The 16,716-nt window shown below is 32.9% G+C and overlaps 1 protein-coding gene across 2 annotated transcripts; it reads right to left on the bottom strand.

Moving 5' to 3' along the window:
* Positions 1-1,258: 1,258 nt before the first annotated feature.
* On the bottom strand, positions 1,259-15,683 carry LOC145327099 (uncharacterized). 2 transcript variants are annotated; one of them, XM_080170623.1, is made up of 17 exons: positions 15,306-15,683; positions 12,175-12,293; positions 11,570-11,623; positions 11,126-11,198; positions 10,696-10,757; positions 9,436-9,476; positions 8,730-8,896; positions 7,858-7,941; positions 7,489-7,543; positions 5,184-5,262; positions 4,530-4,664; positions 4,151-4,204; positions 3,882-4,022; positions 3,241-3,416; positions 2,905-2,985; positions 2,301-2,416; positions 1,259-1,888 (listed from the first exon to the last, which is right to left on the bottom strand). In XM_080170623.1, the coding sequence occupies exons 1-17, from the start codon at positions 15,306-15,308 to the stop codon at positions 1,847-1,849; spliced, it is 1,482 nt and encodes a 493-aa protein (XP_080026749.1). In that variant the 5' UTR covers positions 15,309-15,683; the 3' UTR covers positions 1,259-1,846. The 2 variants fall into 2 exon arrangements, with proteins under 2 accessions (XP_080026749.1, XP_080026751.1); XM_080170625.1 differs by lacking the exon at positions 15,306-15,683 and adding an exon at positions 14,169-14,446.
* Positions 15,684-16,716: the final 1,033 nt, after the last annotated feature.

Genomic DNA, 16,716 nt, shown 5'->3' with positions numbered 1-16,716 from the left:
AAAAAATATTTTTGGGGGGGAAGGGGGGGTGAAGACACCCTCCCTAAAAATAGTTTAAAACCTTCCCAGGACCTATAAGAAGCTTCACTGTAAAGGAGAACAATATCGGTTCTGCGGTTAGCGAGATCCTTCGGGACAGACAAAAAAAAAGTTACTAATTTACATAATAAGAAATAGGATATTATAATCTCGTGTAAGATCAAAAAAGACACAAAAAAAGAATAAAGTATATACTGAGGTGACAATTTAAAACAAACTGACAATATTTGTAGTGCAAATTGAAATAAATAAAACAAATAATTTTGTGTAGGTAAATATTTGAATATTTCACCCCCTATCTATCTCTCACCCTTAAATAAGTATGTCAGAAAAAGATAAAAGTATTCTAATCAAACAAAAATCAATTATCTATGTTAGTCATTATTAATTGCGTGTCAGCAATTCACAATATGGGTGTCAAACCATTGGGGGGTGAAAAAGGAGAAGGCAAGCCTTCCCAATTTCGAATTTCAGGGAGTGTAGATAACCCCCTTCACCCTCACCCCCCCCCCCCCGTACTATACGCTATATTTAAGAAATTATTGCAATTGTTTAAAAATGTTGCTAACTTGTTATTGCCGCGCTACTTATGGAAATCATTATTCTGAGGAAAATCTACCAAAATTAACAGACAAAATGCGCGAAAAAAGTAATACCTAGGTTGATCATAGAGATGGTAAGTTGAATATGTTGTTAGAATCATTTTAATATAACAACTAAACTTCTTTTATTTTATTTCAAGTCTATCTTTCTATCATGTATTCCTTATTTAAATTTTAGAAACCACAAAAACTGACATACGTACTAATGTTGTAATAGTTATTTATCACATCGTATTATAGAAGGCTTTCCGCATAAGGTAAAATCGAAAATTCAAAGATTAAATCCAGTTTTTTTTTGCCCCAAGGGGCCGAAGGTCCTGACCTGCAAAACTGGTAGGTATTAATTTCATGATTTTTATTTTATCATTCCTCGAAAATTGTCCATAATAATATACAACACATGATTTTCAGAACCGGTTCTTATCAAGCGGATATGAATAGGTTTCGAAGCCATGATGGAATAATTTTTATTTGATTAATGATTAGTAGCGTAAATACTCTATAAATAGGTAGTTTATTTATACTCAATCTAACTTAAAACTATTTTATAAAAAAAATTAATCTAATCAGGACAATTTTTACAACAAAATAAGCATAAATAATTAATAAGCATCTAATAGAGAAATTCATATATTTATTTAATTGCAAAAAAAATCATCAGCAAAATTAATTGATGAAGTAACAAGAATGTAAAAATGCAAAGAAAAAAATTCACGGGACGGCAAAATAAATGAAATTAATGAGTATAAGTGTCAGGGATGTAAAGGATAAGACATCAACAAAATAATTCTTATTTATACAAGGATATAAATCTAATAGCATAATTATATGCCTATGTTAGCTTGTAAAGTTGAAAGAAATGGTAGATATTAAGATAATTTAATTGATCTTAAATATTTATTTATAAATCATTTATCAAAAAGTAAATAACTTTGTTCATGTCTAATCCTATAAACCCATAAAATTCATGTAATGGAATGGTTAGGTAGGTAAGAAAAATAGTTTCACTTGATTTTTCGTTTAATTGATCTTTTTCTATTTACAATAGATTCTGAGATTATCACTATATCATTAAGGGCGATTTTATCGTCCTTTGAGTAGGTAGATTAAACATTGTCTGTTTTCATTGGAATTATGAGCCGTATATAACAGCTGATTCTGAAAAAAATTCTCTCAGCTGCGGCCAAGTCGCGGTGACGTGACAATTAACCAGAACAATCATCTGCATGGTCATCCCAATCTTCAACCTGAAAAAAAATAAGTTTATTGATTAAACGCTTGAGAGTTCTATTATATATCCAGTGATTCTTAACCTCCAATCCCACTTACTTTAAATCTTTCATAAAAAAAAACTATTTTCTTTCAAGTTAGATTTGAACCAAGACTAGTTTTCATGCCCTTTTGAATTTTATTAGAAACTTACAGGACGTACGGACATACGAATGACAGGATACAGACGTCCAGGATATATCCCCATCAATGATTAACAAAATTACCCCTTCTTACGATAAAACTTATTGATTGAAAAATTTTAACACTCCTGCTAGAAGCACAAACATTATTTACTAAAAGTATCCAAAGTATTTAAGCCATCTAAAACTTTGAGTACCGGAGTCCAATGTTTCCTCCCTCTAATAAATCTTTCAAAAAAGACTGTACCTGACAATCTCTACTGCAGTACCACCTATTGCTACATCCAGCACACACAAACTCACTCTTCTTTTTCTTACAGCCCTGACAGATGGGCGTGGCTGCATTACCTCCGCCCTCCTCGCCTAAATTATTGAATAAAGTTGTACAAATGGATGTACAATATACGTGGATATTAAGGAAAGGGTTAAATTGTCGTCAATTTAGGTTGCTAATTTATTGCTCATTTATTGGTCAGTTCGTTCAGCCAGTAGGAGGGGAGGGGATGGAGTACAGCGTTATTTTATCCCGCTACAAGTTACACTTTGTTAGAGTACAGGATAAACTGGTGCAAGATCCAAGTAATAATAAATCATTGTTGAAAATAAATATTTCTAACTACGTTCAAAATTTGGGGATTGTCCGCCAGTATGTAGCTTTTTTTCCCACTGATTTGGCTTTTTTTATTCATGACACTTTATGTTATCTAAATGTATGACTTGATTATTTTATTATAGTTTTCTTCCTAATAATGAATTTTAGGCACAAAAAAATACAAAATTGAGGACCTTGAAGCAAAAATAGGTGTTACTTGCTAATTGTACAAGTGTAGCAATTATTTAATTGATTATACCTGAGGTAGTATTATTTACAGTGGTAGTTTTAGTTGTTGTTGTTATAGTCGCTACACTTTCCTTCTCCAGATTTACATTAGCTGGAGAAAAAAACCTTTTATTAGATATTTTTAAAACTAAGTTATACGCTCTATAACGTTTTAATCTATTGAGACCTCTAAAACGCCCGTACCGAACATATTCTAAGGATATTCGTTGAAGTATCTTTAAATTAATAAAAGGTAGTAGATAATTTTCTTCATAATACAGTAATGAACTAAATCGTGCGTTTATGAACACTTTAAGTAATAACTAAAATGACGAAGCAATAGGTTTTTTTATTATTGATAAATTACCTTTTTGTAAGGCAGAGTTAATTTTGTCTTCTGTAAGTCTGGAATTGGGTGTTGTTGTTGTGACAGTTGGTACAGTACCAATAATAGATGGCTTGGGCAGCACAGCTGTCGGGGTACTGGTCACTAATACAGTAGCTGGCTGTTTCGGAAGAACCATCGTTGAACCAGATACAAATCTTAACATTTTTTAAAAATTATTTTTCATCACGACTACTCATAACATATAACTTTAAAATGTAAAAAAAATCATTTAAGTGGGTTGAATTTAATTTCATCCAAAAAACAATAAAATATATGTATATTTTTCCTTTATTCATAGCCTCGGATAGCCCGTAGAGGATGTTATAAACCATGAAACCTTAGTTAGGTTTGTCTCTGAACTAAATCATGCTATATAGTTAAACGCCCTTCAGGCAACCAACCCTAGTCTGGAAGTCCTTACTGTCCATGATAATTAAATGCGCCTGTTAATTCCAATACATTCTTTCTACTCCAACTATTCATGTCGCACACCTAATTTAGCATCCATAAGAACCAATTTTAACGTCTTAGTTATAACGCAGGTAAGTAGGTAGTTTTTTCTTTAAATCATAAATTTTTCTTTGATCAATTACCTACAACATTTTATAAGATTTCTTTACCTATTAATCATATGGTCACTGTCTGCCCTGATGAGAACCCTGTTCCTCTGGGCTATGATGAGTTTCTCCTCCTTCTGTTTCAGTAATCTGATTACTTGGTCCCATTCTTGCTCTTTCCTCCGCGCTAACCAATGCAGGGCCCTTAACACAAAAAAATAATTTCATGAAAACTTATGATTTGATTTTGCAAAGCATGACTCAATTCATCAAATAATGAGACAATAAAAAAAACAATTTACAGGTAAAATAAAAATAAAATAGTTACTTACTTAATTTCTTTTTCTAATGTGACAATATCAGCCTCGTTCTCTGTATTACTCGGTCTAAATATAACAAAAATATTGTGTGAAAATTAGTTCTAATAAATTGTAAGCAGAGATATAAATCTATTTACAATGATGATACACAAAATTACCCATTCTGTAGATTACAATTTATTAGTGGTTGAAACTTTTGGACCCTCAACTTAATGACAAAGAGTTATTAAGTCAACGAATAAGAAAAGGTTAGTGAGCTAGTGTAATTAAAAAGACAGTCCAATTTCCCCTCACTCCCAGAATTATAATGCTTTGTTGTTATCTTATCAAATAAAAAAGACAAAACTACTTATTGAGAAACTTTAGTCCAATTTCAAAATGATTATTTTACCTGATTTTTCTAACAATGGGTGCGATAGCTGCAGACCCATTCATTTCTGATGCTTTTCTTTTCAAGGCTGAGTTTGCTTGCATTTGTAAGCCCTTGTTTATTCGTATGCTTGGCTTGGGCGTTGTGTCTGGCTCACTATAAATAATAATCCTATTTTAAAAGTACCTTAATGTTTTTTGACTGAAGCTTAAGATTTCAATAACTGCTTTATCCTTTGAGGGAAGCTTTTCATAGATCCTGTGTTGGTTTTAGGCCAATAAATTTTCAGATTTACGTCTTGGTATGGTTTTAACTATTTTTCTAGCCCCTCTCTACCTTTTCGAATACAGAGCCACTAGAGGATAGGGGCGTAGCAGCTAACCTTCTCATAAAGTAGTAAGTTTTTTGTCTGATGCTAAAGATTTCAATAAATACTGAACAGATTGGGTTCTCCATATTAGGGGAGTTTGACATAGATCCCAGGATAGTTTTAAGCTTTTTAATTTCTAGAATCAGGTCTTTGGGTGTTTTTTGGGGCTGACAAAACAGGTTTTAATTTTGACATCCGTGGATGCTGTCTATAAAACTAAGCAATAAATAGGTAACTGTTGCGCGCCTATCCCTCATATTTTATGTAAATGTTTAATCTTTCTATACTAATAACTTATTTATTACCTTGTATCAATGGATAAAGGACCACTATCCTCGAAACCATTACTATTATCATTTTCTTGAATTTCTTCCTTCATTTTGCCTAAAACATATTTAAAATCATTAATTTTTATTTTTCTGACATTTCTTAATTAATATTCTGTTAGAAAATACTATTTCTGTTAAATTAGAACTATTCCACAATAGTTTTTTTTTATATATAATAGGTTATGTTAAGTTCAGTTTTTAGAGGTATAACATGGTGATTTGGACATTTTTAATAAAAATATTGAAAATTAAGCATATATTTTTCATTAGCAATTTTTTTATTTTTATTTCAGTCCCATAAATTCTCGCTAAAGTAAGTACTCTAATTAAAGGATAAAGCCCTAGATCTGTCCCAAGGTGGTTTTAGACTATTAACACGGCCCTCAACCTCCCTATATTATATTGTTCTTATAGTTCTATTCCGTGAGATTTATATCCTGCTATCCTTGCGCGCATGCCGCGCCGCGTTATATGTGTCTGTTTACAATACCGGCAAATGCGCTTTGTTTATTTATTTATTCATGTGAACAAACATTATTATAAAACTTTTGGGGAATGGAATTTAATATAAAACCTCCAAATGCCCCCTTCCTAAAATAGAGAACCCAATGAGTCCAGTAGTTTTTTGAAATTCATAAAATAGGACATTAAAGCCAATAAATAAGATACTTTATTATACTTATTTTATATATTTCAGCAAATATTTAAGAAAATATTGTTATAAAATTTTCTGGATTAAAGTAATTATGTCCCCACCCTCCCCCTCCATGCTCGCCAAATTTCCCCATAACCTCTGCCTTTTGATTTTTAGTTTTAATATATATTAATATGAAAATATGGTATAAAGTAATTATTTCATTGATTGATTGCTATTAATCAATCAAAGACGACATTATTATATGTATTATGAGAAAATCACGCAACCTATCCCTGCGCGCATGCGCACATCAGTACAGGATAGCAGGATAGAAATCTCACGGAACAGTTCTAGGAATCAATATCCCGGCCGAAAATCGTGTGAATATGATAATATCCCACAAATTAGTGCTAAACATCTATTAATCATTATGTTACGGGTGCATTGACGGACAGACGGACGGACCAGCCCTAAATATAAAAAAGCTTCGCTTTTAATAAAAAAACTAAAAATTCAAAATAATCACAAAGCTAGAAGTATAAGGTAGTGTAAACACCGTAAACAGCTGATCAGCGTTGTGTATATTTTTTTACAAAGTCATAGACTAATAAAAATAGATAGATAAACAAAAATTTAAATTCTTAATTTTTTTAATTTCATTTATTTGGGTCTTAAAATGCAAAACAAATAGTTTTTTTTTGTTAGTAAAATTTTTACCTAATCTAATTTTTTATATAAATAATTTGTCTATGATATTTTGACAGTCACGAAACCTCGAACCAAAACAATCCCTTTTCATATAACAGTTAGGGAGTTGAATCCATTTTTATAGAAGCAGAAACATAATCTATGATTATGGTTTGGACCCTCTAAAACTGTAATCTACCTTTCCACTTTCCCCTCTCTCGGTGAAGATATCTTCAACGCCGATACGTTTTTTGAAATGTAAGATTCTACTTTCCCTTCTCTTGGTGAAGATATCTTCAACGCCGATACGATTTTTGAAATGTAAGATTCCACTTTCCCCTCTCTTGGTGAAGATATCTTCAACGCCGATACGATTTTTGAAATGTAAGATTCCACTTTTGACTCTCTTGGTGAAGATATCTTCAACAAGAGAGACAAAAGTGGAATCTTATATTCCAAAAATCGTATCGGCGTTGAAGATATCTTCACCAAGAGAGGGGAAAGTGGAAGGGTAGATTACAGTTTTAGAGGGTCCAAACCATAATCAAAGATTATGTTTCTGCTTCTATAAAAATGGATTCAACTCCCCAACTGTATAATGTATAAGGAAAATGAAATTAAAAATAATTTCAAATGTAAACATAGCAGTATAATAGTTTAGTAATTATAATGCAGGGTTTTGACAATGAAAGAAAAAATAATCTATACACAATTGTATTGATATGGAATATGGATGGCTTAAATGAAAACCTTAAAAATAGTGTCAATTTCCCTCCAAGTGACTTGTCGAACACAGAACCCCTCCCTTGGGTGTAGTTTTATTTGTTTATTACTTTAGGTTAGGTTAAGTTATTTTGGTTACTGGGTTGTCCCCATGGTTCGGAACTGCAGGCATTTGGGAGGGGTTCGGAGCTACAGAGACAATTTTGAGAAGAAAAAAAATAAAATTGTTTTTACCTTCTATAACTTCAATTTGCATTTTCATCATTGATTGAGGTTCAAATTCAGAATCCTATCAAACAAAAATTATAAATCAATAGGTAATTTTTGAATTTCAATTTTATACGCATAAATAGAATTTCTAAGGAATGTACTTTTTTGGTGGTAAGAGTATTTTTCCCCTGCTTACTTTGAGCGTCCTTGATCTTAGCGGCTTTTTTAGGGCAATTTTGTTTTCAAAATGGAGTATTTTTATACATTTAGGAAGGTACAATTGGCGGAGTAGTATGGAATGGGGGGGGGGGCCTTTAGAACCAATGCCCATGATATGGACGTACAGACACGACGCAAATTTTAGAGAAGCTTCGCTACTATAAATTGTTGTACCTCATCGTCTGATAGATTAGAGTGACCATTATGACCATTAGTTTCTGAACCTCCACGCAAATAACTCTCCTCTCCTTCTTCCAGCTAAAATAATTCAATAGTTATTTATCGCATCGTATTATTGACAGCTCTCCGCGGATATTAAAATGTAAAATTATAAGACTAAAACCAGTTTTGTTAGACCCGAGGGGCTGAAGGCATGGGCTAACAAAACTGGTATTAATTATATGATCTTTATTTTAATATTTGTGGAAAATTAAAGTAATGCGGTGCTATACATGATTTTTCAGTATGACCGAGTACCAATTATAACCAAGCGAATATTAATTGTTTTCGAAACCATACTGAAAAATAATTTAAAATATCTTATTAAAATTTTATTAAATTTAAAAGGCCTATGAAAGGTATGAACTATTGCTTAATTTCATGATAAAAAAACGAAATATTTTTATAAATAAGTTTAACTAATTTTCATTTATCTAACCTTGTTTAACATCTTAGTTTGACCTGATCAGGGAAAAGAGAATGGGATTCTGACAAACAATTCTTAAGTGAAAATTTCCCCTCAACCCCCATCCCCTTTTCTCCCCTTCTTACTCACTTCCCTTTCAGTTACACCAAAAAACAAGTTTTACTCCAACTTTACTCCAACAAAATATTTAATTTTTGGCAATTTCAAATGGAATTAATTGGCTGAATAGCAGCTCTTGGACCTGTTAATCTTACTTCTAAAGAATACTAGATTTAGCAGATAAATACATTATCTCATAAACATGTGCTATTGAATATTATACAGTTAGGACTTCAAACAAAGGTCGTGTAATTAAAAATTCTAAAAAATGAACGTCATTTCTACATATGAAGATTCTCACCTCTTCTACTTCTCCCACACCATCAAGAACAATCTCATCCTCCCCCTCGTTCTCCCCCCTGCTCCCCTCCCCCATGGAGAGGGTGGATGAGTCTGCAGAACTGGTTTGTACGACTAGATGGTGGGGCAACATGCTCTCCCCGTTTTCCAAGGCGATTTCGGCAAGCACTGAAAATAAATGAGATATTAATTCATGGACGTCTAAGGGGGGGGGGGTAAAAGGGTGTATTCCCCCGCCCCCCCCCCTCAAACTTTGAAACCCCTAATTTTACCTACCTCAAAATAATAAAAATACATTAGATTATTCCCCTCAAATCAAGGAAACCCCTCATTTTGCCCCCCTTTAAACAAGAAGGTTGGACGTCCCTGCATTTTTTAATGGAAATGATTTTTAAAACCAAGGGAATGAATATGACAGATTGAGATGAAAGGATTTAAAATATACGTGGATATTATGACAGGGGAATAATTTTTGGAAAATTAGCTTGCTAACATAAAACTCATTTATTGGTCAGTTCTTTCATCCAGTAGGAGGAAAAGGATTCGGGTAAAGGGGGGGTATCGTTATTTAAGTCTGATTCAAGTTTCGTTATATTTGAACACATGAAAATCTGGATTAAGATCCAAGTAATAATAATATATCCATTACCTCTCATATATGTTTTAAAACCTAAAATTTAAGTGAAAAAATAACTCCAAGTCTCTACCTGAAGGTGGAAGGGGTGTGTCGGGCAATAAAGTTGAGGACCTGAAAAACAAAAAAAAACTTTAACTCACAGTTACAACAAATGTTTAACAGTACACTTTTTTTCATTTACCACTATAGGCAGGGATAAGGGATAGGAAACCTGGCCATAAATTAGGTCTCGGCCTGGTTTTGAAAGGGATCATGCAACTTTTACCATTTGCCTAATTTAATGACCTTACTGGCGGACGGCTCATATTGGCTACCGCTCTAAACCAATATTGTTCTGTGATTTGGGCTTGTTTTGGCGGAGCCAATTGGTGATTGGTTGATACAAAACAAGCCCAAATCACAGATGGCGTAAATTTTAGAAGCAGACAATCTAGAAAAAATAATGATTTCGTCTGCTACGAAAAAATAAATATAAATGGTGTTAGATCACATTAGTTTAATTATTAAATCTGCTTAGAGTTAAACATTAAAAAAGGGCCACATAGAAAAAACAAAAATAACGGGATTATTTTTTTGGAAAGCTACGAATTTTCATTTGGTAGTTTATAAATTAGATGTTGTATTTTGAATTTTAAAAATTTAGTACGGAGTTGATACAACACCTTCACCCTAATTTTTGTACAATACAACACAGTACAGATATATCATTACATTATATCCAGTATAGTATCCAAAGAACTTGATAGAATGTTACCCAAGTGCATATTTATTTATTTATTTTGAATTTTAATTAGCAATGAAATTTTCAAATAAAATTTTTACTCATTAATAAAAATGCAAATAATACAAACTAAAATCTGTCTGAGGGAAACCCAACGATAGCTTTCTGACAGTTCAAATTACCAAAGTAAAAGATAAAAAATTTTGGGAGAGAAAAAACTTCATTTTAACAAAAGCCATTAATATATAGGTTTATAAAAAGTTATGTTTTTTACTTTAAACTAGCTACCTGAATTTGATTCTATACTTTATCTACACACACACACACAGCTTTTTCATTAGCATTTTATACGAACCACTGCGCTATCCCAAAACTGGTTTATTAGGCTAGAAATAGGCCTAGGCTTGAAATAGGCCTGAAATAATATTTTCCTACGTTTCCCATCCCTTATCCCTGACTATAGGTAGTTTGTATAGGAACCTATATGTTTCAGTAATATCTAAAAGACTTTTACTGATGGAAAACTCAAACTTTTTTCCTAAACAGCATATGACTAACAGACATAACAACCTATAGAGTAGCTTCGCTCCGAAGATTTAAATACAATACCTGGGGGAAAGAGAGTTAATGACTAGACCAGCGGGTGCTGCTATCTTTCCCTTCTGTACGGCCTGTACAATAAATATCAAAACTTTTTTATTGAAAAATACAACAAGTAATCTTTTAGAAATGATAATAGTTATCTGTCGCATCGTATAATAGACAGTTTTTCGCGGATATCAAAATGAAAAGTTAAGTGATTAAAACAAGTTTTTGTTAGCCCTGTGGTGGGGCTAATGACTTTTATTTTAATAATCGTGGAAAATAGTTTGTTATACGATGCTATACATGATTTTTCAGTATGACTGAGAACCGGTTCTAATCCACCGGACATTAATCGGTTTCGAAGCCATACTGGAATGATTTACAAAGAAAGATATTTTTCAATAATTTGGGACTTGTTTTGAATTTTAAAAGACTTCCATTTTGTTTTAATTACCTCTAAATATCGTTTCTTAATGCCTCTGATTGTTGATTCATTTACTGTGTATCCAAGTTTTTGACTGTAAATTCTGAAAGACAGAACATTTAAGAAGATAAAACAGAGAAAGGACATTGCGCTGTTTATTACCCTAGTCCCCCCGTTTTCTTATTCGTTGGCTTAATATCCTTGGATTATTTTATCTAATTTTGATTGGTTGGTTCGTTAAGTTCAGTATCTAAACATTTCAATTACTAGGTAATTGTAATCTACAGAAGGGGTAATTTTGTGTATCATCATTGGGGATGTATATTGTTTTCGGCCATTGTCATATTCCTTTAGATCCCTTATAAAACGCCCCTATGAAAGTGATCAAGTATCTCCCATTTTAGCAAAGTCTAGGGGTAAATGCAAAGAAATATTATTAGTCTTAAAAATAATTTAGAAATGTAATTTAATTACCTTGCAACCTCTCTGTTATTGCTGAGCTTTATTGCCATCAAAGCTATCTCTTCTCTAGAAATAAAAAAAAACTTAAGCTCGGCGAAATGGATTTAGGAGGAGAAATATGACAGGAGAAAATTGTCGTTAATTTAAGTTGCTATTTCCCATGTCAATTATTGGTCAGTTCGTTCATCCAGTAGGAGGGATCGTTCTTTTAGTCCGCTACAATATTTAACTTAATTAGTATACGTGATAATATGATAATAAGATCCAAGTAATAATAATAAATTCTTTTTCGGCAAGAAGAACATTTAATCAAATGCTTTACTAAATACAAACTGCTGAGAATTTGATAAAACTTTAATGCATAATTTTTTTTCAAAAAGTTCAGATAAGATAATAGGTTATTTTAAAGAAATTTAGGCAAGAAAATACAAAATGGGTATGGGATAAATGGGTGATTACCCCGCCCCTCATTAAAAAGATTAGGGAAAAATATACATAGATTTCACCTCTCAAGTAAAATTTTACCCATAAGTTGGCGATGCCCCAAACCTAACCCCCCTAAAAAGGTCTTGGATAATCTTTGATTAGGTTATGTATGTATGTTATTGTTGGTATACCTCAAGGCCTGAGGGTATTCCCTCTGTTGCCTTCTGATGAGGACCCCCGCCTCGTACGAGCTCATTGTAGTCCCCTCCAGCTTGCTGCAGTCTAGTACAGGAGTCTCCAATTCAATTGCCTGAAAAATACCAAGGATACAGGATATATTGAAAGGAAAAATTTGCCAACAAATTAGCTTGCTAATATGAACCTTATTTGTTAGTCAGATCATTCATTTAGTTGGAGGGGAGGGGGTATCGTTATTTTAGCCAGCTGTGAGGGTCTCTTTATCAGAGCACTTGAAAATCTGGTGCATCATCCAAGTAATTTTATATTTATAAATAGGATTTGTTTTTTTAAATTTTTGTACTTTCCTAGGTACTTATGCATTCTATCATTCTTGTTTTTTTTTGTACTTTTTTAGATATAAATGTATTTTGAGGAGAAAGCTCTTGGTGTTAGTTAGAACCTTTTTCTTACGGGTTTTCTTGTCCAGTGGGAATCCCCCCCCCCCCTCTCTCGTAGATTTCCCCAAAATACCAACATCAATCCCACTACTTATACCTAAGTATTCATACTTTACAGCTAAAACTTAGGTATACAAACTAGGATAATTATAAGTTAATTTTAGAAATAGAATTTTAGACATGTATTTGACACATAAAAACCAAATATGCAATATTTACACTAGTTCAAACCTTTTCCTTTTCAGAAAAAATACTTACAATTGACTTAAGTACAAAAAGAACAGCTCAATTTGCCTTAATAATTATTTTTTGGAAAGTTTTATGCCATATAATTCTTCGTATAGGTGTTTATTTTATTATATTCCATTGTATAATGAAGTAGGTCTTTTGTCTGTCCGTTAAGATCTTGTTAATCACTTAACCAATATGGGTTCATCTTCCTAGGTTGGCTTTACATAAGTCCTTAGATTGTTTAAAGAAATTTTTTGTGTTCCATATACATATAAATATAGAGCCCCTAGATGCTGTAAGACTGCTAGCATATTACTATAAAATTTTCATGTAAGCAGGGAATACCGTCTAGTGCACTTTGCATTGTTCAACCCGATTTCAAGTAACGTCGTGGGCCGGGGAGCCGAGAGGGGGAAATCAAATATCGACCCAACTAGATTCTCTCCCTCTTTCTGTTTTCTATATTTCTCTTTCTCTCTCACTCTTTCTTCTTCCTATGTATTCATTTTCCTTTCTTTCTTTCTCATCTAAATTCTATCTTTTCTACAAAATGATCCTCAAAAATTGAAGAGAAAAGAGAAAAATGTTAAATTAAGGATCTTTTTTCTCGAGTTTTTAGGTTGAAAAAATGTGTTCTTAGCTTAATTCACCGATTTAAGTCTTCCCAAATACCATTCCCAAGGGCTATAACCTCCCCCCCCCCCCCGCAATTACTTTTAAACTCCTTAACTTAACCAATACCTATTCAGGGAGGTGAATATATATACCGACAACCCCCCTCCGGATTAAAAGCTAACAAAGATTGAATACATAAGAATTGGGAAGTGTGTATGAGGAGCGGATGAATTACTTTCCATAGACTAATCCCTGTATCCCTGATTCCTTCAAGAGCCAGCACTGCCTCCACCCCTTTCCCTGCAAACCATTGAATTGTATTTCTCTCTATCCCTCTCTCTCTCTCTAAAATCCCAACCATAAGTTTTCTTGCAAAGCAGTACAGTGAATTAAAAAAAGAAGCAAAAATACTAAAGAAATCAGGAGCTTTCACTCAAAATGACTGTTGAGAACTAAAACCTCCATGGCTTATTTAAATTTTTTAAGTAAAAAATAGGGGAGGTAGCATTTTTCCATGCGGAGGGCCCCTCTCTGTTTTCAATGCGGTACCTTAACCTTGCGGGGTCACCCAGTACCCAAAATAGTATCAGCTAATTTTAGCTTTTTTCAGTACCAAAATATTGACGTTTTCGAAGGAACATCAAAACCAGAACTCTGACAACTCACACACACACACACCCGCCCAACAAAGTTTCCCTCACCTCTTTAGAGTTGGTAAAATTTCCGTCGGACAATTTTATTCACTTAATGTCTTTGCATATTACATGTGTTAAAATTGGTTGCGTTTTAACTTTAATTTTAGATTATCACTGTTTAAAAATTTGGTTTCTTTTATCAGGCTTTCTAGTATACTTGATTTACATACAACCAACTGCAGACTAAGTAGCGGCTAGGCTGGGCTATACTAGAGAGGTTGCGCCAATCCAATACGATGACGTGAGTGTATAGTGTGAGACACTTGAGTGAGGGCGCTGCGTTCAGACTCTAAAAAGATGGCTGCTGCCAACCAACCAACCAACGTCACCCCTTGAGCCTTCCCCTCCCCCCCGCTCCGCGCCAATTTAGTGGCCACACGCGCCTCGGAGGCCGTATTTTCCCCCCTCCCCTAAATTTGTTAAGCGTGTGCCGCTTCCATTGATTTTAGCAACGAACTTTCCCGGATTTTTTTCAGCAACTGGAATTGTGAAAGACGCAGAAAACCAAGGAAGACAAAAAAATGCGTCCATTTAGTTTACATTTACACTAAACAGAAAAAGAAGAAAAGATGCTTCTAAAAAGCGCAGCCACTAATACTATATGAACCCAAATTGTACAACCAAGTACACGTACATATAGTAAAAGTGAAGTATTTTACTTCTGCTAAAATGTCATATTTAGATTTCTAACGTCAATATTCTTCTAAGAGCTATGTAATCGTAGGAGTATGAAAAAAACCTAAAACCAAACTTAGAAATAATAGCTTAAAACCAGTCAGGGACCTATGAGATTTCTGTAAAATGCAGAACTCAATTGGTTCAATAATTATTGAAATCTTAACCTCAGACAAAAAATCCTTACTACTTTATAATAAAACTATAGCGGATGCGCCCCTAGTATGTAAAGGCTTTATATCCAAAAAGTTCGCCAAAAACTTGTATAACCCAAGGCTTAAATTTAAACATTAAAATAGCCCAAAACCACCCAGGGACCTATGTTAAGCTTCCCAAAAGGACTTAATTAGTTCACTCTTTGAAATCTTAAGGTTTAGAAGAAAGAACCTTCATACTTTTTATAATAAGATAAGAATCAGAATTTTAAGTTAAAAAAAATATTAATCAGATAAAAAAATATAAGCTTACCATTCTATCCTTCTTATCAATATAACACTGTTATCATATGTCTACATCTACTGCACTTGATTCGATAATTCACTGATTTTCTGTTATAATATAAGATCGATTTTAATTATTGATTTTTAAAGACCAATAACATATTGTAATCATGTTACGTTAATTAACTTAAATCACTACGTTTATAATCACAATTTTCGTAGATTTTTTATTTCAACTTAGTTCTTTTTAGGTTGATGGTTTATAGATTTCTAATGGGAATAGTAAAGGGATGGTTTAGGAAGCATGCACATAAAGATGCGCATGTATACATGAACATATGAATAGGGCAGCTGCTAATTTTTGCGTTGCGTTGCGCGACACCCCCCCCCCCCCACACACACACTCACTATAAAAAGGTCTTTTCACTAAAGTGTATTAATCGATGAACAATTTTGCTTTTCCGCGCCACTTCGCTAGTTTACTCTGTATTTCGAGGATAAGGAACATTTCTATGAAAAATTATTTTTAAATTAAATACAGGAACCTCTTGGCTAACAAAAAATTGTAGCACCTTTTAAAAATGGGAACGTTGGGGACTTTTATTGAATTTTGATTGGTAAGTTCATTGAGTTTAGTGTCCAGCTTTCCTGTAATAAAGACAGCTTTCCGTGGATATTAAAATGAAAAATTATAGGATTAAAACCAGTATTGTTAACCCTAAGGGGCTAAAGGCCCCGGGTTAACAAAATTATCATTTTATTTTTGTATTCGTGGAAAATTGTCTGTATTAAGTTGCTATACACGATTTTTCAGCATAGGATATTATTCGGTTTCGAAAGAAGGGTTCATTGATTATTTAATGTCAACATTCATTGAAATTTAAACTTTGAATTAGTTTTGTTCCAAATTAATCTTTAGAAAACCAATCCGGCCTCCAATTGAAGCGCAGCTAATGTTTATCAGAGTAATATGAGAGGTACAGGAGAAACTAAGGAGAAAAGGGGGAGCTAATATTGAGCGTATTTTACCATTAGACAAATTATTACTTTTAATAGAACCACCAAATGCAGGTTTTTTTGACACAATTTGAAAGGAATTGAGGTATATCTTATTCTTTTTAAATTTTATTTATCACAATTAAGTCAATTTTCAAGTTGAAGTAATAAAAATATTTTTTGTTCTTTAGGTAACTACTTTTATGAGGAAAACTAGATAAATTTCTTAAATTGGTTATATTGTCTTATTACAATTTATATCAAAGTTTAACTCCTAAAAAATATGAGTTTATAGGTTACTCTTTAGAGTAATAATTTTTGAGCATATTTGCTCTGAGCTAATACTTATTCATATGTAAATGAAATATTGTATAAACGAATTTTAAAAAACGAAATATTGCTATCTAAAATAACTCTAGTTATTGCTTCAGTGTCCTTATTCT

Source organism: Acartia tonsa, chromosome 8 (assembly GCF_053477335.1).
Source record: "Acartia tonsa isolate MP-2025a chromosome 8, ASM5347733v1, whole genome shotgun sequence".
In the NCBI taxonomy this organism is placed as follows: domain Eukaryota; kingdom Metazoa; phylum Arthropoda; class Copepoda; order Calanoida; family Acartiidae; genus Acartia; species Acartia tonsa.
The sequence above is the reverse complement of the archived record's forward strand: the minus strand, read 5'-3'. Positions and strand labels throughout refer to the sequence as shown.

What these genes read in the sequence shown, in the direction of transcription:
- LOC145327099 (XM_080170623.1), bottom strand. An exon ending in AATAACAGAGAGGTTGCAAG is followed by an intron (nt 11,199 to 11,569) that starts GTAATTAAATTA and finishes TCTGTCTTTCAG; the next exon opens with AATTTACAGTCAAAAACTTG. An exon ending in TTAAGAAACGATATTTAGAG is followed by an intron (nt 10,758 to 11,125) that starts GTAATTAAAACA and finishes TTTATTGTACAG; the next exon opens with GCCGTACAGAAGGGAAAGAT.